Consider the following 27,827-nt stretch of genomic DNA (forward strand, 5'->3'; position numbering starts at 1 on the left):
TTTTATGTGCAGTGCCTGAACTGAGTGTCTCTTTTGGTTTTGGGGAACTGTCGTGAGGCGAAGGCGTGCATGATGGCCCAGAGGACGGTTAAGAACCTGAGGCTTTACTCCTGGACACTGCATGGGCCTCGACGCTCGACTGTACCATCGTGGGGTATGTCTTTAGTTTGTTTGTGTGTGCCTTGACCGCCGGGTGCCTTCATCACAGAACTGCCGGCCTGCTTCTTGAAGTTGGGGGCGGGGGCTGCCCCTGTGGTTCTAACGGACCCCTCCCTCGCTGTCACTCATGACTCGAGACTGCCCTCGCTGGAGTCTTCCGTCAAGTTGATGAAGGCCTCAGCCTGCATGGCATGAGGGGCCCAGTGTTTGGTCCACCAATCCTTTAAGACCTTAGAGCGAAAAGGTTTACAGGATTTACAATTCTTTTTGGCGTGATCCCTCTGAACACAGTGATTGCACACTTGGTGAATGTCCTTCCACGGGAATCTTCGGTGGCAGGAGGGGCAAAATTGTATTGTGGTTTTATCCATTGTATTTTAAAAGGGCAGACTGGTGTGAAAAGACGACTGGGGAGGATGGAAGAAGCATTCTCTAAAAGAGGACAGTATAAAAAACCACCCCGTCCCTCCTCTCCCTAGTGTAATGGGCCGAAGCCCGAAGAGGCCTGCGAAGGCCGCGTCTGGTCGTCGAATGGTCAGTCGTCGACGATGAGGGTGTTCGTCAGGGGCCGTCGAGCAGTCGTGAGTCGAGGCGAAAAACCAAAGGAAAGGGAAAGTCTAGTGGTACAACTTTAGCTAATCAAAGGCATCAGCCTGGAAGAGAACTCTGAATTTGAGACTGACTTTGTTGGTGAAAAAAAAACATCGGAGGGCCTCGACACGCAAAGAACCATGGGTACAGTACACGTCGCACTAGAGATGGTATTATTAAAGGTGCCCTGTTGACGTCCGTTTGAGTTTTGAAAACAAATCTTGTAATACTCTGCAACTTCCACTAGATGTCGACTATGCAGAGCATGTGATCTAAGCAGATCCACAAGCTCCAGAAATATCGTACATCGAAATGTATCCCAAAAATATTGATGAATTTTGGTCCATATCGCCCAGCTGTCATTTCTGCATGCTGGGGCCTCCCTCTGGAATAGCCTCCCTGCCACTCAAAAAAACTTGAGAACCATCTCTGGTTCCGAAAGCACCTCGAGACCTTCCTCTTTGCTTCTGCCTTCGACCCCCCCCCCCCTTCTCCCTTGCTGAGCTGTTCTCGCCTGGCACCGTGCACATGGCCACCGTCTGTCCTCTGGGCCCACGTTCCTGCTCACCATCCCGCACTGCCTCCAAGCCACCGCCTGCACTGGGGTCTGTATCTGTACCCATACAGTCACGACCCCCCCCCCCCCCCACCTTTCTTTTTTTTTTTTTCTTCCTGCACTACCCTGGCTGCTGCCTTAAACTGGGCACTTGCCACTTGCTGGCTGCACTACCACCTTTGTTGCTTTTATTATTACTTATTCTGTTCTACTTTTGCTCTGCACTTTCCACTTCTCCACCCTTCCTTGCACTTTACCCCTCCCCCATGCACTTGCACGTTCTCAATGTCACTGGGCCTAGTAAGATCGTTGTTTTGTTCTCCTGTTTCCCCTCCCTTGCCTTGTTGTGCTCTGAATCACTTGTGTATGAGCGCGATAGAAATAAAAAAAAATATATATAAATGCTTCTGCTGTCTCAGATATCTCCCAAACAGTGGTAAACTGGCATGTCGCGCTATACGAGTCACCTTTTTATAGCTGGTGGTTCTTACCTTTTGCAGAGTATGATGACACAACAATTGGGTATTTAGATGATGATTCGGCTAAAACAAATTGTAAATTGATAACCTTTCATCAGCGCAAACCCTTTGACTTGCCTGAATCCACAACTGACAAAGAAGGTAACTACACCCTCAAGAGACACTGGGGAGGTGCACAAATTACCATTGCAAGGATGTGCACCCATAGTACTCACAACTATCGCTTCTTTTTAGGAGTTAATCCATAGTGTTAAGTTCCTGTATTTCGCCTTCAGGATACGACGATAGGGAAGATTTGAGGTATTGATTCCCAATCCAGGTTCTAGTTTTCTGGATAACTACCCATAGTACTCGACATCAACTCTTCAGCTCTACATTCCAGGATACTGTTGTGGAGGCTGCAGAAGGAGGGGATTTTCCTAGGCAACCTTAAAAGGTTGTCCGTGCAGTCATGTGGTGTGTCGGGGGGGCAGGGGGAATTTAGCTATGACCGCAGAGAGGAGAGTCTTCAAATCTATGGAACAATAACAAATATTGAGGAGGCACACATTATCAAGTAGTCCCAAACACTGATGATACAGTTCAAGGGTGTCAAAGAAGGCTACTACGAGCATTTGCTTCTATGCAGATAAAAGCACCAGAAATAAGATAATATATCCCATAGCTTGATATTGTTGTGGGTTAAATGCTCAGTTGTAAGACGCAAACTATATGTGAGATGTCACAAACGCCCTTTATTTATAAGACATTGATCAACAAAGTGCAAATACAGGGTTCATCTTCCTGTTTTTGATATTTACACAGCTTTGTGTATTCTCAATGTAAATTCAAAATTGTGATAATGTGTGTATCTTGATGTTAATGATAGTGTCTCATTCTATATCGATATTGAAAATATATCTATTTCCAAAACTTGATATATCACCCAGCTCTAGTTGAAATGCAGGTGAGCTATATAGCACCGACAGTTCATCCCATGGCCACTTCTGAGACACAGGAAGAATGCAGATTTCTGATGTTTGTTAATCTGCTTAGAATCACATGCTGTGCATAGGTCCGACATCCAGTGGTCACTGCGGAGTATTGCATTTTGTTTTTCGTAGTCGAAAAGGGGATGTCGACAAGGCGTGTCTGTAACACTATCCCTATAGTGACGTGCGTTGTACCCACAATCCCTCACGCGTCGAGGTCCCTCAGATTGTTTTTTTCCGCCCTGCTACTGGTCGCCTTTATGCGGAGCTCCTAAAGAGACATTGCCAAATAGTTTCTTCGACCTTTGGTCGTTTGTTATTAATATCAATAACGCAGATCCCTCCCTCGACGCAGAGCCGGTTCCCCGCCGAGCAAGATCTTCGACGGAAGGATGAGCGGAGGAGATCCTTCAGCGCTGCCGAACACGTGGCCTGGCCTTGCCGGCCATACACAGTAGGGAGAGTGGGGTTTTGTGGTCTTTCTTTTCTTTAAGAATGCCTTTCTGTTTCCCCTCCCTCTCTTTCGAGGTCGTAGTCACACTTATTACCCTCAGCTATGGAGAGGACACCATTTAGGTTTTGCCCGCTTTGCAAGGGTAAATATACCTGGAAGGATCAGCACAAACTATGCAACCGTTGCTTACCCCTCGATCACCAGGAGGACGGCTGTGCGGCCTGTAAATTACTAAAGCCAAAAACTCTAAAGCACCGCAGGGTCAAAAGGTGGGCGGCCTACGCCATGTCTAGGCCTGACTCCTCGCCCGCCGCCGCCGAGTGTGACGAGGACAGTGACTACACCGCCCACGTAACGGAGGCTGTAGACCTCTCAAAGGAGCGTCCACGCTCCTCGTCGTCCGTCTCCGGCCCCGACAAGCCCGGCTCATGCCCAGCTTATGGGGATGAACACCCCGGCGACAAGGACGCACACAGAAAAATACCAAAGCACATACCCCCAGGCACACATTTGTCGAAGACGAAGACAGCCATAGCGCCAACGGGGACGCCGGGCCCACCGACTTCTTCCGCCGACCGTAAGGGTCGTCAGCCCTCCCCGCCACCGCTTCCGCGACAGGCGACTGGGCACTCTAAAAATAAGGGCGCTAACACCAAAGTTTCCGGCAACGCGCATCGCAAGAGCGCTCACGTTGCCACCAAGGACTCTATGACCAAGGACTCTATGACCAAGGACTCTATGGCGACCGATCCCTTGGAAGAGTATGATCGCCGAAAGCCTCACGCGCATAGCATCTAAGGACGGCCAAAGACGTACAGCGAGTGCAACGCCGAAAACCGCGCACAAGGCCAAAGATACGCCAAAGGCGCCGGAAAACAGATCAGGCCTGTTCACGACGCCGACAGAAGGCCCTAGCCAGCAAGAAGGATACTCAGAAGGCAAAGGCTCTTTCTTCGACGTTATGGGACAGAACCAGACAACTACAGGAGGAAGAAACCCCCCTTTTCTTTCCAAGACCGTCCCGGCCAACCTCAGTGGACCTTTGAAAGGTTCCAGACCTGTATGGACAAACTAGATAGGTTCATGTCCATCCCAGAAGACGGGGCACCCAAGAGACCAAGGGAGGCACCCCTTGAGAGTCCAAGGGCTAAATACCAGAAGTTTTATAACCCCTTACAGGAGGACATAAACTCTTACAATCCCACTGAGGAAGACACCTTCTTCCAAGAAGAAGATGAGTTCACCTATGTTGAGGACCAACAAGAAGAGGAAGGTTTTCACGAGGAAACTAACCTATGTGAGGAAGGATTCCAGGAAGACACAGGCGAGGGCGACCCAAATCCCTGGCAGTCACCGGCTAGGTCGACTGACACAGGCAGTAGCAGTATAATCATCAGGTCTACTGAAACTACACCAGTCAGGAACCCTTCGCCTGTCGATGATCAACCCACCTTCAATGCACTGCTGAAGAAGGCAGCAGCACATTTCGAGATCGAAACTGGGGAGGTCACCCCAGACACCGATTTTGTGGAGAGGATTATCAAAGAAAAACCCCCCCACTAGCCAGGTGATACCCATCCTCGCCTCAGTTAAGAGACGTATTACACCTTCTCTTTCCACTCCGGCATTGGTGAGAGGGGTCAATCCAAGGATTGAGAAACTGTTCTCTCCCTCTCAATCAGACCCATTATATATTAAGGGTCACTCAATCCCGGACTCCCTGGTTGTGACCAACACCAGGAAAAGGGCAGGAGTCCCACTATCTACTAGCGAGGCACCCCCAGACAAAGAGAGGAAGAAGCTGTATGCCCTAGCCAAGAGAATCACCACCTCTGCAGCATTCTCTACCAGAATCGCCAATAATACCCTATTGGCAAGCTACGCCGATGCTCAATGGGCTAAGCTCAGGCAGGACATTGAAGAAGCTCCCGAACCCCTAAGGACTCGTTTACTGGCTACAGTTAACGAGGGCTCTCTGGTCAATCAAAGCATCGTCAAGAATACCCTCGATGCAGCAGAGACGGCTGGCCGCACTTTGGTACAAGGAATTTTACTGAAGCGTCACGTCTGGCTTTGCAATTCCGGATTTAAGGCGGAAACACAAGCGTCCCTTATTAATAAACCCATAGAGGAGTCCAACCTCTTTGGGAGAGCAGTGGATGACGCGCTGGAGAACGCGAAGAAAGAATTTGATACAATAAAGACCTTAAACCAAATTTCAAAACCCCCTAACAGGCGGGGATTTGGTAATGAGCGCTTTTTTCGTGGACAACGCCAGCAACAAAAACAACAATACTTTGCCAGCAACTACCAGAGTAATAGCGGCCAGTACAATCAGAGGGGTCAACGTCGTGGCAAGGGAAGAGGCCGGGGTTCCACCCCCAGAGGCTCCCAAGCCAACAACACCACCAACTGACGCGAAGATTCGCGTCCCCTCCCATGCAACGCCGGTCGGGGGCCGGTTAACATCCTTTCTTCCAGCATGGGAGGGAATAACATCAGACCGCTGGTACTTTCCACCGTAGCCCGCGGCTACTGTATAGAGTTCAACAGTTCCCCAACATACAGACCCCCGAGGGGACGCCGCATGACACCAGAACACCTTGCCATCCTTCTCCAAGAAGTGGACCAACTGCTGGAAAAAGGAGCCATAGAGGTCGTGCCTCTATCTCAGGTAATGGAAGGTATTTATTCAGTGTACTTCCTTGTACCCAAAAAGGATCTAACCATGCGCGCTGTATTAGATCTGCGCCCAGCGAACAAGTTTGTCAAGCCCCAGAAGTTTCGTATGGTGACCTTACAGGAAGTGATCCCACTGCTATCACAGGGAGATTACATGACAACACTGGACATGAAAGATGCATACTTTCATATTTTAATGTTGCCAGCGCACAGAAAATACCTCAGGTTCATGATAGAGGGCAAACACTACCAGTTCAGAGTGCTACCCTTCGGCATAGCATCTGCACCAAGGGTATTCACGAAAGTACTGGCAGTGGCAGCGGCCCACCTGCGCAGGTTATCCATCCCAGTATACTCTTAACTCGACGACTGGCTCATAACAGGGGATTCTTACGAGACATGCTTCTCAAACACCCAAAAGACTGTAGACCTTTTGTTCCAACTGGGCTTCTCCATCAACGAGAAGAAGTCCAGCTTAGACCCCAGCCAAGTCAAACAATTCCTAGGGGCTCTAATTCGAACAAAGGACGGCCTCGTCTTCCCCTCCAACGAGAGGGTCCAAAACATGCTGTTTCAGATCCCCCCAATATGTGGCAAGTCGAGAGGTGACTGTGCGCAAAGCGATGCGATTGCTAGGAATGATGGCCTTGTGTATTTATTTGGTACCTCACACGCCCCTGCGCCCAATGCAAGAGTGGCTCAACGGCCAGTGGTGTCAGGCCAGCGGACAATGGGACGATCTAGTGGTGGTCTCGCAAGCCTTGGTTCTCTCGCTAAGGTGGTGGAAAAAAGGAAAACCTGATAATAGGGAAACCCTTTGCCACACCCGCGGTGGAGGCCACTCTAACCACGGACGCATCCCTCACAGGATGGGGGGGCTCACCTATCCCATCAGACTGCTCACGGAGTGTGGACTCCGAACGTAGCATCAAAGCACTAAAAGCCTTCCAGGTACACCTACAAGGGAAGATCGTGATGGTCCTTACAGACAGCACCACAGCCATGTACATCAACAAGCAGGGGGGCACCAACTCTCCAGGACTGTCCAAACTGTCCCAGGATATATGGAAGTGGGCACTCAGACACAACATGTTCCTACTGTCACAACACGTACCAGGGGAACTCAATCTGCTAGCAGACGAACTCAGCAGAGACTTCCCCCTGCCCGAAGAGTACGAATGGCAATTGCACGAAGACATCGTCTTAGACGTCTTCACGCAATGGGGATTTCCGGAAATAGACCTGTTCGCAACTCTGGAGAACTCACAATGCCAAAGTTACTCCTCCAGGTACCCCCAGAACCAGTCCAAGGGGAACGGTCTGTCGATTCAATGGTCAGGGAAATTTGTTTACGCCTTTCCCCCGACTCCCCTCCTCAACAAGTGGTGCACAAGATGCACCAGGAGCAGGTTACCATGGTACTAGTGGCCCCAATATGGGCCCGGCAGCCATGGTTCGCTCACTTGATGGAGATGTCCCTATCTCCCCCAGTGAAACATCCCTGCCCGTACAACATGCCGTCACAGGACAAGGGCAGGACACTGCATCCATGCCCTCAGACCATGAACTTAGCAGCCTGGCTCCTGAGATCATAGAATTTGGACATCTACAACTCTCGCAGTGATGTATGGACATCCTCAGGGAAGCCAGAAAACCTAATACTCGCCACTGCTATTCTAGCAAGTGGAAAAGATTTGTCATCTGGTGCAGAGGTAAGAGCATCAACCCGGTTGACTGCTCTCCCACAAACATTGTTCTGTACTTGACCCATTTACTGGATTCAGGTCTAGTGTTCAATTCCATTAAAGTCCACCTGGCGGCACTTTCTGCATACACCACTTACCAACTTAAAGTGTCGTGGTGGAAGATACCAGTTATCAAGGCCTTCATGGAGGGGGTAAAGAGAATGCACCCTCCGATAGCGAACCCAGCTCCCGGATGGGACTTAAATGTGGTACTTTCCAGACTCATGGGCCGTCCTTTTGAACCCATGCACAAGGCAACTCTTAAGGACCTCACTCTTAAGACTGCTTTCCTAATAGCTATCACCTCCATTAGGAGAGTAAGTGAACTACAGGCTTTCTGTTCTAGACCCCTTCGTAACAGTTCACAAGGATAAGGTGGTTCTACGCACACACCCAAGGTTTGCACCAAAATTCATCTCGAAATTCCATGTAAACCAGTCAATAGAACTACCAACGTTCTTTCAAAACCCTTCCAGCTTGGGAGGAAAGAGTCTGCATACACCAGATGTACGCAGAGCTGTCATGTTCTACATGGAAAGAACCAGACCACTGAGAAAGACTAATCAGTTCTTTGTCTCGGTGGCAGCAGGAAGAGAAGGAGATGCAGTTTCAAAGTCCACTATATCTAGATGGATTGGTCAATGCATCACTCTGTTACACTCTTGCTAAGCGAGAACTACCCTTCAAGCCAAGAGCACATTCCACTCGAGGTACTGGGGTTTCCGTAGCGTTCATTGCAAATGTTCCCCTTGAGTCCATCTGCAAAGCGGCTACCTGGAGTTCTGTGCACACCTTTACAAAACACTACTGTCTAGATGCACACTCTAGATCTGACTCCCAGGTGGGACAGGCAGTATTAAGACATCTTTTCTCTACTGTTCCTTCTCATAACCCACCGCCAACTCCGGATACTGCTCGCTAGTCTATGCACAGCATCTGATTCTAAGCAGATTAACAAACATCAGAAGACAATGCATTACTTACCGTAAAAGCATTTCTGATGGTTGTGTCTGCTTAGATTCACATGCGCCCACCCTTCCTCCCCGCTCGGATGGAAGGAACATAGACACCTTTCTACATCTCTCTCTCTTTCTGTACTCACTCACGTATACAAGGCTCCCTCAGGGCAGAAAAAATACAAACAGAGGGACCTCGACACGTGAGGGATTATGGGTACAACGCACGTCACTATAGGGATAGTGTTACTGACATGCCTTGTCGACCTCCCCTTTTCGACTACGAAAAACAAAATGCAATACTCAGCAGTGACCACTGTATGTCGGACCTATGCACAGCATGTGAATCTAAGCAGATAAAACCATCAGAAATGCTTTTACAGTAAGTAATGCATTGTCATATCGAGGTTTCTCGACAATTTGTCTGAAATGCATTGCATTTCATTCTGTAGTCCAGCCTTTGATTTTAATGTTATATATTTTCAAAAATGGACTTGGTTGTGTTTTCATTGGCATAAATGTAAGCACCATATATTGCTTGCTTTGATTTGGCACATATACATGTATATCAATGTTAGGAAAGATTTCCATTCATGGGTAATTTTCCCTCCAGTTGTGAAACCCCCCCCCCACATTTTGCTGTCGTCTGACCATCCTAGCTTGACTTTTACCAGTGGAGCACAGCCTTCTGATGCACCCCACTGGGGTTTTGCTCATTTTGTTATGGGGAAACTGACATGCCCTTCAGACTGTCAGTACTGGGAGACTTTGTCTCCCTTAGTCTTTCACTTTGTTGCTATTTCTTAGCAACATTTTATCAGTGCACAATGTACCTTCCAGTACAGTGGGCTGGGGTCTCCTTTGTTTTCCTTTTTAAGGCCCTAGACACCCTCGAAGGATTTTTGGTGAATGTACAAGTGTGTCCAGGGCAGTGCCGGTGGCAGCAGTTGCTTTTAAAGAATGTGACTATTTTCTATGGTCCAAACCGCATTTGGCCCAGGACAGTGGCCAGTGCCTAAAATGGCCATGCCACAAGGTCCTTTGTTCTGTCCTTTGGCCATTTTGTCCCTTTGCTTTCCCCAGGTCGAGCTGATCGGGAAATTCCTTATTCGGTCATGCAGACCCCAACGCAAACCGAAGCTTTTGCAGGTGTGTGTGTGTGTGTGCTCACTCCCAGGATGTGAGCTGGAGCTGGAGCTGTCTAGTTCCAATACACATCCTGGGTGCCAAGATGTCTGGTGTGCCGAGAATGACTGGGACCACCGTGGTCCGTGACTGGTCCACATCTGGGATGGTTGAATGTGAACAGATCTCCTATTGGATTCTCTTAATTTTGGCACGAAGGAGATTCTGAATAAGAGACCACTCTAAACCTATTTCAGGTCGATCTTCTGAGGTCACACCGAACTTGGCAAAGGAGCCAAGTATCCTGAACTGAAGAAACAGATCCGTAGAATCGCTAGTGACCTGCTGGAAGGTTTGACACCCTGAACCCACTGTTGTCCCGTCAGAGCCCCTATTTCTCATGGATCATAGTAGGCCTGCAAGGGCGCTTCGACCCGTTGGAGTATAGGGACTAACTACTCCTAGGCACCGCCTGGTTAACCTGCAAACGAGCCAGCTCAGAAGGGATCCTGGACCGCCCAGCGAACTGACCAGCTTGTACGGGACCTTTGCCTTGGAACCGCCGCCTTCTTGATTTTCGACCTGAGACATGGGAGCCCACGTCTCAGGGTGGCTCTTGGTAGAAGGCACTCTCCCACCGAGTTTCGTACACCTAGCATTCCTAGGTCTGGAATTAAGAGAGGCCGCCCGAACCCGAGCAAATGCGGTACCCATGTCTCCCTGCTGTGGTGATTAGCTTCGTGGGTACCCTGTGCCCTAAGGTGAGCTGCAGTGGAACAGGCCCGATCCATTCACCAAAAGTGGAGAAACCGCCACTGTCATGCCACAGACTGAAGTGCCGGAATGCAGCCCCTGCAAGCCGTAGAGACGTACAACTGCTGGACTTGAATCGCAAGCGAACTGGACTTGACTGGCAAAGTTTGGTCCGCTTGAAGACCCGCTTTGAACTTAACCGCACGATCAAGTGCTCCTGCACTGATGTACATTTGAGCGCAAACAACTTCTTAGGGACTGGACTGCCTATTAGCTAGGGTTTGAGTTGTTCAAGGACTGCCTAAAGTATATTTGCTCTGTATGACCCCTTTTTGTTGCAGGTTGTGGATCTCTACTTGTCGAATATTACTTTAGGCCAATGGTTACTGTATATTTTTCATAGTTTGTGTTGTGTTCGTTTAGTTAAAATTGCTGTAGTTTCTTGTGTTTTGACTTAAAAGATCTTTAATAAATGGATATGTATTTTTGAGATCTAATCTTGACTGAGTAATTTGTGGTTTTGTTTACTATGTGTGCTCAGGGCTTTCGATCACCCTCACCCCTCCTGAGACCTAGTCTTGACCGCTGCCAATGCTACCTTGATTGGTCTAGCTTGTCCAGAATGTTTCCCTGTTCAGGAAACTAGGCTGGCCTTCAGAACCTTTGCCCACCAGGTCAGAGTTCAGAAATCCATCTTAATCAACAAAACCTTTCATTAATGGGATTACCAAAGGGGCTGCTATGTCTCTGAAAAAGTCTTTGTCAGTATTGGATGGGGGCCATTAAGGCCCTTATCCTTCAGTTCTAAGATTATCAACTCGGTTTTCCTAATGACAAGATGTACACAGATTGGCTGATGGATGTATTGGACTTTTTTCACCTAATCTTAAGGGAGAGGGGAGTTGCCTGTTTGAGTGGTGACCTTCTTTTGTATCGACTCCATAGTAATGAATCACATTCTTGCCAGGTGGCCCTTGACGTGCATAGCACATTCAGCCAGTCTAGGGTTTGCACACTGCCTGGTTGGACTTGTAGATCAATAAACTACAAGTCCCAGCTTGCAATGTGCAATGCCTCTACTGGCTCAATGTGTTGCCCAGGCCACTGGGCAGCGATGCAACTGAAAGTTCTGCAGTCAAAAAAGAGTTGGCCATTGTTAACCAATCCAGTCAAAATCTGCAAGCCTACTAACCGGATTCTTCTGACCAGAACTAAAAATGCAGGAGCACTTGCTTGAGCGACTGTATCAGAACTTGGTGTTGCTGCATCCCTTGCCGTAGTGCCACATTAAATGGGCTGTCCTGGACCTCCAGTTCTACCTGGGGATCACTGTTCACCTTTGAGCAGGTTGGAGTTTCCATGTGCCAGTTACTCTATGCCAGAGGCTAACATTGCTTGGGCATGACCTGCACGCCATTTGCTCGCCGGCTTATTTATTGTTGTGGTTGTGTATAGTGCCCAGGATGGAATGTACATTGACATTGCCTGTGATGGGGCCTCTTCAGTTACCTAATCTACCCTCTATGCTTTGTTTGCCTCCACAGAATTTGGTCTTATTGTCAAGTCCTTCATCGCTCAAGGGCAGCTTGTCCCAGACGACGTTATTACACGGCTGATCATGCACGAGCTGAAAGAGCTGGACCAACACCACTGGTTGCTGGATGGTAAGTGCATTGCTTTATTTGGAGGCCTGGGCTTGCCCGATTTTTAGAGGACCTAATTATTCGAGATCTAACCCCCAAACAAACGGCCACCATCAGACCTGTGACTATACAAACCGCTAATTCGAAAACAGCAAAAAATAGGCTACGTTAAGTAAAAATAACTTTCTGAAAGTGACTTCAGAAAGAATTAAATATTCTTGAATTATGCCATATTACTGTGTTTTATTGTGATTGGTGACATGCTAAAACTAGATGGACACCCTAGGGAACAACGTGTGAGGGTTATCTTTGGAAAATAATCAATTTAGCAAACGAGAAGCCTCGCATCTAATCATGCTGGTGGATAGGTGGCTTCACGCATAAGCAATTGTATTCGATATCAGTTTTTATTCATAAATTATATATTATCATTTTTTAAGCAGATACATCCAATACATTAAAGGTTAAAATACATACATTAGTGACTTTAGAAATGTGATACAATATCAGAGAAATGCAAGTGTCTTGTGCAATGCAAACTCTGAGATTTCCTAGCTAGTTTATTCCATCCAAAAACTCAATGTATTCAACCTAACGTTATTTTAACTTTTTTTTTAAAAAAAAAAATGTTTTGGATTTACCTGCTTTAAAAAAGACAATTGATGAATACAATGTGTGAAGCCATCTACCCACCTGCATGATTAGATGTAAGGGTTCTTGCTGTTTGATAGATTGGTGACATGCACCGTCCTCTATGCACAGCTTCTGGGCATGGAAGCAGTAGCAGATGGGAAGAAACAAGGGAGGTCTTAGCAATGAAACCATTCTAACTGGACTTGGCTGGTATCTGTGGCCCTTGTGATGGGTCATATACTATTCCATTGACTAGGTTATTTCTACTGTTTGTTTATTTATGCCATGTGTTACCACTTGTCCCCACTGTGTAATGGTCATCATTACTTCTTCCCCTTTTACCAGGCTGCTAACCGTGCATATGAAGTACTGGCCCCATCCTTTCTGCACATTTCTTACTCTACTCTAAGTAGATGGTCACTCGACAGTTTCTAGTGTAATGTTTGGGGCCTGCTTCTAGCATGGATTATTATTTTCCAGGCTCATAAATATGACCAAAGATAACATTACTTTAGCCCCAAACCCCACCCCACCAAAGAACTTTAGCAGGCAAATACATGATGTGTTAATTGGGAGAAGGTTCTGATCATGCGTGTTGGAAGCGGATTTGCAATTAATGTTGCATTTAGCATTCTGGGAATAACCTGGAAAGCAAACACTCCTTGGAGCCATTTAGCAAATACCGCTAAACCATGCCTTCTTGTTAGTCAATTTTCATGACCAGTTGAGATTGTTTTCATCTCTCTGCCACTCTGGTTGCACAGATGCATTGAGTACGGAGAAAGTATGTGTCGCACATGTTTCTGTTCGCCAATGTGTGCGTTTGTGTGTCGGGCGGCAGGGGTTTGCTCCCGTCTGTTTGATGCCTTTCTTTTGTGGCATTTCTAAATAACTAGTTGTGGGAAGCTATGTTGTACTGTGATAATAGAGGGGGGTGGGGGTCGGGAATCTGCTGTGCCTCCAGGCTGTCAGGCTATTGCCCACTAGAAAAGTGCAGTAGCAAAGGCATTTTTTTTCAGTGTGTAGTTTCTCATTTTAGTGCAGTCTCGGGGTTTAACTTATCTTCATAGGTACCATATCAGACAGGACTAATACCTACACAATCCGTTATAGGCCCCCTATGAACAAACCTCTTCCTATGGGTGAAATTGATGGATACCCATTGATTGATTTGAGCAGTAGACCGTCGCTCAGCAAAGTAGTGTACCCAAAGCAGGAGCAAGGCCTACTTTGGAACTGGGAAAGCAGGCTGTAGCGGCTGGTCCAGAGGCTGGTTACCTGGACCGCCCAGGAAATGGCAGCCCATAGAAACCCACAATGGGAGAGGACTGCGGCAGAGAGCGGAGAACTCCCAGAAGACTGGAGACCTGGGAAACTGAGAAGGAAAGTGGACTGGAGGGGCGACATAACAAAGGGTTCAGTGTTCACTTACGTTGTGGCCTGCAGCCTTAAAGCATGGTTTACAAGGGGAATGTACGTCAATACGTACAGCTCTGACTTGGAAAACAAAACGTGTTTACATGCATAGTACACATTTACAATTCTTTAAGTTTGAATCTGTCGCATACAGAGCAAGGGTCGGACAACAATGAAATTGCAAATTCAGAATACCTATTCTAGGCCAAGCACTTTGGCAGTCAGATTTGATCGGAAATTCTGCCCTTGCTAGCCTATGTTTTGATTTGGGCAGCAGGAGTCTCTTCTGGGCTTCAGCGAGCATCACACGAAGGACAACCTTGCTTTCCACAATGAGATGCCTTTGCAGATCTCCATGTGCGCCACGCTGCCTCTTGACGCTGGAACTGCACCCATCCCTGATGCGTGGTCTCTTACTTTATTCCCATCCCACACTACTTGCCCCTCGAGCATGCACCTTGTCCTTCACATTACCCGTGTCTCACACAGTCTCTTCTGTCCGGGCTGCTGTATCTTGGTTGGCTGATGCCCCCATCACCCCGATCCTCCAATGAATGTTTATGGAGCGCAGCTGTCCTGCCCTTGAGGGAGATGATCCTCTATGGACTGTTGATGCGGTCGGTGGGCTCGTTATTTCAACCGTTCACCCTCCCTGAGCCTTGCAGCATGCCCCCCCTTGCCCACCCTGTTCTCACATCCCCCAACCACATTTCACTTCACCTCTCCCTCACAGTGAGTCCCCATTTAGTTCCTTTCTGGAACACACCCCAATACTGCCTGTTGATCTCCTAAACTGGCTGACCTGGAGTGGGGTTTGTGGGTGGAGGAGGACCTCCATCCATTATGCCTGACAAGATTATTCATGCGCTACGGAGCACATTGGTGGACTCGTACCTATGAAACCTTCACTTTGCAAAGCTCATAAGCATTGGCTTCGCCCAAGCTTGTTTAACATTATTTCTTTGCAATGGATTGGGTGGGGGTGGGGAGTAACCTGCTAGGCCAGTGCCTGTTGTAACTTTTGTGACTGTCTGTAGTTAAGTTTTATGGCCCTGCTAGCTCCGTGGAATAGCACGAGAGACTATTTTCTTACGGTTGGGCCTGTCCTATGCGGAATTAGAGTGCCATTCAGTGAGGGCCCTGTATCCTGTCCCACAAGGGCAGGTTTGTGGCCCGTCCTTGCTTTTCTCATTAAATGGCTGCACTTTGTTTGGAGATCTGTTGGATGGCGGTAAGTGCATTTGCACAATGTTAGCGGGCGAGGGCTGCATGTGTGACTCCCTGAGCAGGTGCTTTTAGCAAAAGCAAATGTGATATTTGGAAAGGTTGGTTATTGGGAATGAAGTATGATCAGGATCAGTAGACACGTGTTTGTTCTATTTAATAAACGCTGGTGTTTCATTGCAGTCGGTAGCTAAATGTAGGTCACCAGCTGGAGGGGGGTGCTAGCTAAGCTACTTTGTTGCAGACACAGCGAGGCGTATAGTGTGCGGTGGCCAGACGCCAGCTCAAAGATTTCTAGCGGCGGAGATTAAAGGATAGTTCCGGGACTTTTTTTTATTGTTCCTACGGTTCGGCCATGTGTTTTTAAGCATAAATCGGTAGATCGTAGAAAACTTTCCTATGGACCTTACCCGACTTTTCGTCCATTAACGCACTCAAAATCAGCCGCCATTTTGTGATAATCCTATCATTTTCCCCCCATCGACCTGGCTCACCTGCGTTTGCGGCACTAAATCAAATCCCCCCGCCCCTGAGCCTGACATCAGCAGACGCGTACCGCCCATTTCCCAACGCCAAAGCACGTTTCGTGTCAACAATCGCCTCTTCCCTCAATAAGTATAAACACACCGTTTCACAACACACAGCAGCAGATTTTCGATTCCATTACTCTCTGTGTTTGAGTATTCTGTGACTCGTTTCTGTGCTCTGGTCAGCTACCTTCGCCGCTTCTAGGCCTTGTGAACACCTGTACCATCTCTGTAAATTATTTTACTTTCTTTACCACACAATGGCTACAATAATGCCGTATATGTACGAGCCCGAGTACACCGAGGAGGAACTACTGGAAAGGCAAGCACGCGAAAACGATGGGGATTCGGACGGCAGTTGGGAGGACCAGTCAACGGATGAAGAGCCTGGACCATGTCGCATGGACGGCGTCTCCACCTGGTGCACGTGCAATCGGTGCAAGCTAATGCCAACTGAGGAGGAGAACTGCTGCTGCCGTGAAAATTCCGGGTGCTTGGCCTACATTTCGGAAGGCGAGCCAAGTCCGCAATGCATCACCGAGCTGCCAGAGTTCAGGGAAGCCTGCCTCTCACGGACCATGTTGAGGATGATGATGGTGCTTATGCACGAACTTCGCGGCACTGTTCGTCCGCGTAATCCGAGTAACGAGTAAGTATACTCTGGATGTGATGTCAGTGATGCCACTACTATTTCATGGTCGTCTCCCACATATAAAATTACATCTACATATCATTCGAACGCATGTAAATTGGTTCCATATTGTGCATTTTCTAGATAGAATTTTTTTCAAAGCAGAATGACATTTTTTACCTTCATCGACATTGATAAGAAAGTTTTGTCATTTTAATACCGTTTGCATCTTTCTTTTTCACCGGTGGTACAAGCTGGTGGCCTATCGTTGCTTCACTTGGTGGCTTCACGGGAGGCTCGGACACCGCGTTCGGAGAGTAATACCTGCCTGTGCGGTACTTGCCATTAGACAACATTTCCCCAGCGACAGTGGACAATACCGCGGATTTTCCCTGGATGTGCTGCAACCGGAACTTTACAATGTGCAATGTTTATTATTTATGTTCAATTGAAATTAAGATCTAAAATAAAACCCAACATATATTTTAACAATGGTTGTTTTGATTTTTTAAATGAATCTAGTGTCTCCATTGAATAGTCTTCCTGTGCCTTGTCTTGTCACACCACATGTCTCCGGCCAGCATCCTCCCTCACGCTGGCCGCCCACCTTCAATCCACATAACCGTTGAACCCATATGCAGCAGGCATACATATGTTATTTTGCGGGTTGGCATCAAGCCTCCCGGCCTTGCCTCCTCCCCCAAAAATACTTACCACACCACTTTGTTCAAGCGTTGGCAATAAAAGGCCGTTGGATTTTATTGATACAAAACATGGTTATAGGTAAATAATCAATATGGTTGATCATAATAAATCATCCTTTTGGGCACCGGGTACAGAGATGACCCCCTCTGGCCCGTGCCGCCTTGCCACCACAGGCCAGCCTGCTGCTGACTAACTGCCTAGGCATCCAGGGTCTCCAGGGTGAACTGCACCCATATATTCTCCTGGGAGGGTGAGGTATTTATAAACTCACCCCCCTGCCTTCCATGTACTAGATCCTGCAGCCTGCCTCTTACATGCAGTTAGATGGCCTCTCCTTGGTGAGGCCCTGCGGCAAACGAGTCTTGTCTGCACGACCACCGCCCCAATCCACCCCCCCGCCCTATCAAAGGCAGTTCGCACCGGGGTACTTGCGCTGGCAAGTGGAGCTGTCAGGGAGCGATAAAGGCCAAGAGGTGCCAAAGACCATGTACACTTCAAAGTGGTCTATAGAGCATGGGTTGTTGTTCCCATGTCTACCTCCAGACCCCGTGTCTCCTGCCAAGCATCCCCCCTCACGCTGGACGCCCCCCCTGCAATCCACATAAGTGTGTCTCCATTCACGAGTCTTCCTGTGTCTTGTCTGCACGACCACCGCCCCAATCCACCCCCTGCCCTATCAAAGGCAGTTCGCACCGGGGTACTTGCGCTGGCAAGTGGAGCTGTCAGGGAGCGATAAAGGCCAAGAGGTGCCAAAGACCATGTACACTTCAAAGGGGTCTATAGAGCATAGGTTGTTGTTCCCATGTCTACCTCAAGACCCCGTGTCTCCTGCCAGGCATCCCCCCTCACGCTGGACGCCCCCCTGCAAACCGCATAATGCCACGACATATTCACGTCATTCATTCACAAACACACCCCTGTTTCGAATTCTTTATAACCCACTTCATATTTCTAATGAGAACTTCTTTGCGCTTTGCTAGTCAACCCGTGAAGGTGCTGGTTATCTGCTCTTCGTCTCTGTGAACTACCGTGACCACTTCGAGCAAACTCGTCAGTTTGCAACCTGTGAACTGCTCCCTGTTCTACGACAAGAAACTACTCTGATCCCTGCATCTAACTGTTTGTTCGTCAAGGTAAGGCCATGTACCATAATCATTTTGCGTCCAATTTTTTAATTTATATCTATTTGCTAGTAGTCATCAAATTGCATCCATGTTTTCTTTTCGTTCAAGACAGTACATGCAAGGAACTAGTCGCATGTTCTGAGTTTAGTCAAATTATTTTTCTATTTTTTTAAAGTTATTCAAATACTTATCCGCATGTGAATAACGTGTATAGTTCCAAGAACCAAAACGAACCTTGCATTGAACCTTTTATGTGTCATTTAATTTTTTAACACATTGGTATTCATAGAGAATTGTTGATCTTTACTTTTCAGAACTTTCCACAATGCCTGCCTGTTCCCTGGCGGTTGCCCTTCAAAGACCCATAAAAAATCTGAAGGTACTATAATGCATGTTTTCCCTAAGACAATAGATCAGATAAGAGAATGGGTCCGATATTGCGGATATCCACCGTCTGAGCTTGAAAGTAGAGTCCTAGAAGTCTTTGCGGACAAGAGGGGTGATCGATACCGCATCTGCAGCAGGCACTTTAGCTCAGACATGTACTCCACATCATTGCTAATAAAGAACACACCGCGAGCGAAGCGAAAATTGCTCTCAACCGCTATTCCCACTCTATTCGTCCACATCCCTCCACTGGTGAGTCAAGTTTACGGATTTAGCTCTCGGCCTTGCGGTAGTGTGTAGCATTAGCTAACAATAATTTCCCCATTTATGTATCCACTCAATATGAAGGCGGAAGATTCTCCATCTGTGTCGTTATTGCAGTCATCAGCCACTTCAAGCGCCTATCGGGTAATCTTACTTAGCTATTCTGCCACTGACTTGTTTTAGGCATGTAAATCAATAGTTTTAATTTATCGTGTAATTATTTTACCTAATGGTACACCCTAGTACTCATCTTCTAGTCTTTGTTTTCAGTTATAATTATTGTTATCCAAAATAATGCAAGTACTGTCTTTCAGGGAGATGCTTAGGAGTCCAACGCATTGACGACAACCGTTGATGTCACTCAGATGCTCGAGGTACGTTTCCGGTCTGTTCCATCGATGGAGATCATCAGATCTTGCATTCTTGTAGCGTGATTGTTACACACAATGTTTCTTTCGTTTTTAGCCATTGATATGTCCTTCTGTCGTCGCCTTCCTATGTCTTCTTTTTTCAATATTGTGTTCATTACTAATGAAAGTCCTATGTTTCAGGGAGTCGATGGAGCATTAGTCCAAGAAGAAGGGGGAGCATGCAGTTACGGTTCGGCGCAATGTTCTACAAGAACATCACCCCTAGTAGTTGATGCAGATCTCTGGGTGGTGACACTTCCAACGATCGAGCAAATCGAATCATATTTAGATATCCATTACTTATTTTAGACAACTGATCATTTGTGCAGGTCTATTTAGATGAGCCGTTGACGCCTGCACAAAGTTTATGTTCTTTTTAACAAAATAGAAAAACATACTAATGCAATTACTGTGTTTCAGGGAGTTGCTGAAGCGTCATCTTCAATAATATCAATGGAAGTCTATGCGGAGCCCGAGGTATGGATCTTGACAGTTCCATCTAACTAGATCAACAATGCGTGAATAATTGTCGTTTGAATGTTCTACACAATGCGTTCATTCGTGTTTTGCTATTGAGATGTACGTGGGTATTGGTCCCCAAGTACATTTTGTGTTTTCAATATTATTATACATACTAATGAAAGTTCTATGTTTCAGGGAGTCGATGGAGCGTCAGTGCGTGATGGGTGTGCTTATCATGAAAATATAGTCGTTGCAGCGCAAGAGGAAGTGGAGACATGCACACACGAGTCGGAGCAACAGCGTCCTGATGTTGAAGTTCGAGGCAAGAAAGTTTCAAAGAAAAGAAAGCAAAAGAAGGTTAGTGTCCTGGTCACTATATTATGTTGTTTTTCACTGTTAATAGTTCAATACTGTAAGTTGTGTTTAAACTGAACATCCCTTTTCCAATCTGTCCTCTAGTTGCGAGTGGGTGTACTAACTAGATCTACACAGACAGTGAAGCGAACGAGAGATGTTGCTTGTCAAACCTTTTGGCAGGGACTTGAGACTGGAGATGCATCGTGCCAATGGGAAGAATATGAAGTGATTGCTAAGACCGCGAGAAAGTTGAAGAAATTGTTTTATTCACCCATCGCCGGAGAAGGAACAGATGTTGCAATGGAAGAGAATGAAGTGGACGACAATGAAACACCATCAATATCACTGAACATAGCGGAAGACGATATCAGAGATTCTACCTTTCATGTGAGTGACATGTCCTCAACGTTACAGGCCGAACCAGCTGGGATGCAGAGTGACAGTATAAGGAAAGAGGCCAAATTCATTGTATTCGATAGTTGTTTGATATTATTATTAGGATGAAATGTGGGCATTCGGTTGGTGGGGAAGTATGTGGGGAGCCATTGATTAATGTGACTCGTGCAATTCGAGGCACTAAGCTTAAAATACATGCCACCTGTACAAAATATCATCCTTTCTCATGGTCTGCACAACCCATGCTGGGGCAACTGCCAGCAGGCAATCTACTCTGTGCAGCGGCCGCACTTTTTAGTGGTTCAAGTTTTAAAAAGTTAGTCTTTCTTTCAGTTTGTGGGAATCCATTTCATTGCGAAAACTCAGTTCTACAAATACCAAATCGATTATCTATTTCCAGCCATTAGCGAAGCTTGGAGAATGGAAAAAATGTCTATTGATAGTACATTCGCGGGCAAATGGTTCAGGCTAGCCGGTGATGGACAGTGCGACAGCCCAGGATTTTCAGCCAAGTACTGCACCTACCACTTTCAGGACATGGAAAGTAAGAAAATTGTGAGTTCGGTGGTCGTGCAGGTGTCACAAAGTACATCCTCAGTGGCCATGGAGAAAGTTGGCTTTGTAGCATCATTGCAAGAACTACAATCGCGGGGAATGGTGATCGACCTGATAGCCACGGACCACCCCCCGCCCTATCAAAGGCAGTTCGCACCGGGGTACTTGCGCTGGCAAGTGGAGCTGTCGGGGAGCGATAAAGGCCAAGAGGTGCCAAAGACCATGTACACTTCAAAGTGGTCTATAGAGCATGGGTTGTTGTTCCCATGTTTCACGTTTCAATTGCCAAGACAATAAGAGAAGAGTACAAAAATATAAATCACCAATTTGACGTATGGCATCTTGCAAAAACAATCAATAAAAAAATGTCGGCTGCAGGTAAAAAAAAAGATATGCAAAGTATTTCACAGTGGTCCAAGTCAATCAGCAACCATCTTTGGTGGAGCTCAAAAACATGTGGAGGGTCGTTGGAAATTCTACTGGAAAAATGGCGGTCAGTAATGCTACACTGTAGCAACGTTCACCGCTGGACCACAAACCAACATTTCCACAATTGTGAACATGGCCATTTGTCCACAGAGGAGGCACGGAAGAAGAAGAAGTGGTTGATTCCTTCATCACCCACTCACAAAGCCATTGAAAAGATTGTATTTGATAAAACTATAACAAGAGATTTGAGGGGACTCACGGAATTCTGCCACACAGGAGATTTGGAGGTGTTCCACAATATGTGCCTAAAGTACAGGCCAAAACGATTGCATTTTGGCATGGAGGGCATGATAAATCGGACTCTTCTAGCGGTCTTGGCACATAACCATAATGTTGGCCGTCAACAAAGTAGGACGACCGGAACTTTAGGGACGCTTCGCTACAATAAGGCCTTCACTAAAAGAAGTAAACAATGGGTGATCAAACCAGTGTTTCAGGATATGCAATATGAGTTTGAGAGACTTATAGTTGATGTCCTAGATAGGCACATACATGGAGTTGTGAACGAACCTGTGCAGGGGACAACTACATTGCCACCCAACATTGCCTCTGTTCCATGTCCACCTAAAGCAGAGCTCATTGAGAAATACACATCACGGTTTAAATGATTGTAATTTGATTGTCTGTTCTCTCGAGTCTCCTCATGTTGCAGGCCCATTGAATATGTGTATCTATGTAATGTGTAAATAAAAGTGATTGCTCAGTGTACATGCAATGTGTCTCTCCACCGTTGCCCCTCCCTTCACCGTGCAGTTGTGCGAACCACCCGGGTGTCACCTGTGACTTTGCTCTGGAGTCTCCTCATGTCGCAGGCCCATTGAATATGTGTAGCTATGTATTGTGTAAATAAAAGTGATTGCTCAGTGTACATGCAATGTGTCTCTCCACCGTTGCCCCTCCCTTCACCGTGCAGTTGTGCGAACCACCCGGGTGTCACCTGTGACTTTGCTCTGGAGTCTCCTCATGTCGCAGGCCCATTGAATATGTGTAGCTATGTATTGTGTAAATAAAAGTGATTGCTCAGTGTACATGCAATGTGTCTATCCAACCTTGTTCATTTGCGCATTAAATTAAACCAAACAGTAATATAAATAATTTTTCAAAAAATATAGAATGTCTCCGTATTTATGGTTCTCTGGGGCTGCAAATGCACGCAGACAAAATGCAAAGATGGAGTGTAAATTTCAAGTCCTGTGAGATGGCCTTACACTGAATGTAGCTAACTAGGAATGTGTGCTCGTTCAAAGTGAAGGTCAGCTGCTTTGATTTTTTGCTCGGGTGCCGGAATGGCCCACGACTCGGTATAAGGTTCTATTGTTATTTGACCTTGACAGGCCGGGACCATCCCGAAAGACTTCTTTTTGGGGGTGTGGTGCAATAACGTAAACGATAATGAATAGAATTTCAGAAACGAAAGCCATTTAATGTTCGTTCATTAGAAGAAATAACGTCGGCATAGAAGGAGTGGTATTTCGGGGCTGCCCTACGCACAGACACAATGGAAAATGCAAATATAATGTAAGTAACTCTTTAGATGAGTTTATACCGCAATTTAATTACTATACAGTAGCTTTAAAGACGGGTTAAGTTGTACTTGTTCGTTCTATGTGGCATATTGTTTTGTACCGCGCACTATCTTGAGGAGAACATCTCCTTTTACGGAAGCACCTCAAAACCTTCCTCTTTGCTTCTGCTTTCTCTCTCCCTCTCCCCTGCTACAACTGGTCCACTGTCTGCGACCTCGGTCCTGGGCCCTTCCACTCTCCACCTGCACTGCCTCCCTGTCAACCCCTGCACTGGGGGACTGTCTCAGTATCCTACAGCCCCCCCTTCCCAGCACTTGTTCTGCACTTACCTTGCACTCGCCACCAGCTGGCCCTATGTATTTATTATTTTATGCTACTTACCTTGTACTCCACTTCCCCCCTCCCCTTCCCCTTGCACTTTTACCTTCCCCCTACCCCTGCACTTGCGCGATCTGAATGACACCTGGCCTAGTAGGATCGTTGTCTGTCTTCTCCTTGTCCCCCCCCCCCTCCCTCCCTGCCTCGCCACGCCTTGAAAGACTTGTGTGTAGGCGCGTTGCAAATGCCATATTATATCATATCAGTGACGAAGTGGTCCACTGGCGCTCAGGTGGCTCTGAAAAAGGCGGAGGAGAGGGGGTGGGTTACTGGAAATGACGTATAACACCCAGTTGCACTGTCCTAGCTATGAAATAATTTCCCGACCTAATATATAAAATGAATAATTTTAATAAAGATCTGATGGTGAGACTAATTTCATTTTTTATGTTTTTAAAACCGGTACATCCTTCATTATTGTATGTGTCACGAGTACCAGACACCGGCGGATGGCTTTTACAACCGCCAGTTGCTTCTCCGCGTGAACAACGTTACCACCCTGACCATTTTATGGGACGATCGCCAAGTACAAGTATGCCCTTGCGCGGTACTAATGGCTAGATGCAACATACATACCGTTGTGGTGGCCTAGTGCCTCGTTGTTGGAACAGCCATGCGATTATCAGTGCGACCGAAGAGCTTATTTTATCGTAAACCAACACCCTGTGTACTGCACACGAACATCGCTTGCCTCAAGACTAACTATTTTGGATCGAGAGCAAAGAAAAATGCAAATCGCTGAATATTCTCTAAACATTTGATGTCAAATAAATGTACTTTACCAAATTTACAATCTTGCGGTTTGATTTAAAAGTACAGTTTCATATTCCGAATTGTGGCGGTCTGTGTTGTGAGCTGATCTGTGTTGGTTTCCGGGTTCTGTGTGGAGTCACGTAGAAGACGCCTGGGCGCGTTTGCCTACGCAGCACAGTCACTTCACGGATAGAGGCGGGGAATATGAATGTTTTGATAAAGTCTGTTTCAGGGGCGGGGGATATGATTTAGTGCCGCAAACGCAGGTGAGCCAGGTCGATGGGGGGAAAATGATAGGATTATCACAAAATGGCGGCTGATTTCGAGTGCGTTAATGGACGATTTATGCTTAAAAACACATGGCCGAACCGTAGGAACAATAAAAAAAAAAGTCCCGGAACTATCCTTTTACACACTTTGCAACATGCCTGAGCTAGGTGACTTTTTAAAGCAAAAAGACTGTCTTCTTGAACCTTTGATCCTAGTGCTTGTGTTGTATTGCATTTCAAGCTCCACAGTGTTCTCCCTGTTTTAGTTCTGGCTGACAGGTAGCGCAAGCCAAGTGACCGAGTGTTGTTGCTACCTAGTGGTAGCGCTTCAAACCCTGTAGACCTCCCCATCCCAAAAACTGTGTCCATGAAAAACTCTCCCTCCGCTGCTGTCGTGCTGGGCAATAATCTGCCTGCATTCCTGTGTACAGTTCCCCCCCCTACCAGTTCCTGTAAAGGTGTTTGTAGCAGGCTATTCTTCGTCAGCGTGCTACGTTAAAGGTACGGTGTGCACAAAGGTAGGAATGCATGCCCATTTAAAAAGTGCTAGTGGGCCATTCAGATGGCAGCAAGCGAGTGCGAAGGACACTGGCACAGCAATGACGTTTACTGCTTCAGAGTGTACATCTTTAAATTGCACAACTATGTTAGGACACTTTTTATACCCTCAAGTGCTGTGCTATTATGCAATCCTATGCAAAAGGGACAAGAATACTTCTCCAGAATTGGATCTTCAATGGATTCACATGCTGTGAATATTCCCCATCAGGCTGGGAACCGCGGTCATTTTAACCTAGCGTTTTCCTATGGAAAATTTCGACACTTCAGTGTCCTATCAGCGTCCTTTTTTGGGTGCTTTAGAACCCACCAATAGGACGTAGGGTATAAATAGCCCCGGCCCCACTGCTTCCCTTCAGGTTTCAACCGTCTCCAAAGTGTTGGGATAACCTCAAGTTTGTTGTGTTTTTTGCACGTGCTTGTACTATGGTGGTTCGAGATGTCTTCTGGTCCAAAGAAGTCTCTGTTCCGGCCCTGTGCGACTTGTGGGCTGAAGAAAGTGTATGAGGGGGATGGGCATATGGACTGAATCTATTGCCTTTACCCTCATCACTCTGCTGACTCTTGCGAGATTTGTAGAAGTTTTCCGCAGAAGACCCTTAAGGACCGCAATCAGCAGTTGATTTGTTGGCTTAATGATGGCACTTATGCCGTTTCTGAAGTGGGATCGGTGAGGAGCTTGTCCTCCGAGCGGCATGTACAGGTGGTGGATCATCGCTGGGCGGCGTCGGCTGAGCTTCTGGCAAAGAAATCTCGGCTGGCTCCTGGGTCGGAGGCCGGAAAGAGTAGTGGGACCTCTTCAAGTAAGCACCTGTCAAAGGGGTCTGCTTCGTCCAAACCTGGTCGGTCGGACCATTCCCGGGGGTCTGGAGGTAGGCCCAAGAAGTCTAGCTCCGGTAAAGGGGCAGCTCAGGAAAAGGCCAAGAAAGACTCGTCAAAGCGCTCCTCTTCAGGGGACCATCATAGGTCATCCTCTAGCCGAGAGTCCTCGAAGCATTGCTCCAGCGTGGCTAAGCACACTGGTTCGCCTGGGAAATCTGTACCGCAGGTGGCGGTTCCGACGACATCCTTGTTGACGGGAGGTCCGTCGTCAACGGTACCTTTTGCCATCTACAGTACTGTTGTTGAAGGTTGTCATCGGCTCCGGCGACGACCGGGTTTGATAAAGGCCTGATGCTGGTCTCGTCATCGAGGATGGATACTGAAGATTTGGTGGTGACTAGTGGCGCGTGGCAGGCTTCCGCCTTTGTCTCGCTGATGCCGGATGCAATTTTACATAAAGAGGCGGCTACTTTTACGGTGCCCTCGGAGGTGGACAACGTCCGGGAGCAGGTGTCGCAACCATCGGCCTTGGGGCTGCAGGGTGTTGGACCTTCGACGGGGGCTGTGGAGGCTGGTCTGGCTAGTTACCCACTGGTGAACCCGCAGGCTACGTTGTCGCTCCAGGTTCTGTCCACATTGCAATCCTTGTTGGGCCAGCTTGATTCGTGGTTACCCCCTCTGCCTGTGGTTCCGGTGGGTCATGTCATGGACGCAGCTGGTGTTCCACCACGTTTGGCCATGGCGGGGTTTCCGGGGCCTCTGCCGGTGAGTGATCGTCCTCGTTCCTACCCTGAGGAGGGTGAGCTGCTGGAGTCAGTCGGACATTATGCCTCGCAAGTCCATGTCTACTGGGTCTTTGACGCGGATGCCACGTGGGATTCAGACGGGGAGGTGGAACAGCCTCGTAGTCGAGCACCACCTTCCCCACCGATGTTGGGGCATTCCACGCCATGATGGTTAAGGCATATGTCGAATTTGGTTTGACCCCTGAGGAGGAGTGTAAGGAGTGCTTCCTGTTTGACCACATGGACAAGAGACGGAAATATGTATTCTCCATGCCTATCCTGGACCACGTGTGGCAGGAGGGCCTGCACACGATGCAACATCCCTTCTCAGAACTGGCTGTCAAAGGGAGGCCGGAGAAAAAGTTTAAGGCCCCGGACTCTACTCAGAAGTGCTTAGTGTCTCAACCCACTCCTGAGTCAGTTTTGGCAGCAACCAGTCGTAAAGCCTGGGGTCAGCACAAGTGTGTTACCCCTCCGGACAGTGACACCAGGAGACCTGATGCCTTCGGGAAGAAAGGTTTGACTGTTGGGGCGACGACAGTGAAAGTGGCTAACTCCCTGGCGATTATGGCACGCTATGATCGTGAGATGTGGCATTGGCTGGCACCTATTTTGGAACATCTGCTAGAGGAGCACCGCAAGTTCACCATGCTTTTGGTGCGTGAGGGGGAGGAAGCTTCCAATCACAGTATTAATATAGACCTGGACCTGGCGGAGTCCGTCTTTAAGCAGATTAACAACGGTGTTTGTACTGCGTCACCAAGCCTGGCTTAAGTGCACCGACTTTCGCCCTGAGGTGCATTATAAGGTTCTGGGCATGCCTTGTGAAGGGGAGCAGTTGTTTGGAGAGAAAATTGAGGAGGCCCTCAAAGGTATGAAGGAAGACACTGAGACTGCTAAATCGTTGGGAGCTTTGCAGAGTGGGCGCTCCTTTCATCCGTTCCGAGGGGCTTTGGGAAATGCCCGGTTCACTTCCACCAGGGACCGAGGTTCTCCAGCATGGGGTCTGGCATGGATTCACATGCTAATGAATAGAAGAAGA

The 27,827-nt window shown here is 47.5% G+C and overlaps 1 protein-coding gene across 1 annotated transcript in view; it reads left to right on the forward strand.

Moving 5' to 3' along the window:
• AK3 (adenylate kinase 3) overlaps positions 1–27,827 on the forward strand; it is a 186,690-nt gene that overhangs the window by 96,766 nt on the left and 62,097 nt on the right. The window contains exon 2 of the mRNA XM_069625722.1: positions 12,016–12,135. Within this exon, the coding sequence (XP_069481823.1) occupies positions 12,016–12,135 (120 nt within the window). The remainder of the gene's footprint in view (positions 1–12,015; positions 12,136–27,827) is intronic.

This window comes from Ambystoma mexicanum, chromosome 6p (assembly GCF_040938575.1).
Source record: "Ambystoma mexicanum isolate Mex_15411 chromosome 6p, UKY_AmexF1_1, whole genome shotgun sequence".
In the NCBI taxonomy this organism is placed as follows: domain Eukaryota; kingdom Metazoa; phylum Chordata; class Amphibia; order Caudata; family Ambystomatidae; genus Ambystoma; species Ambystoma mexicanum.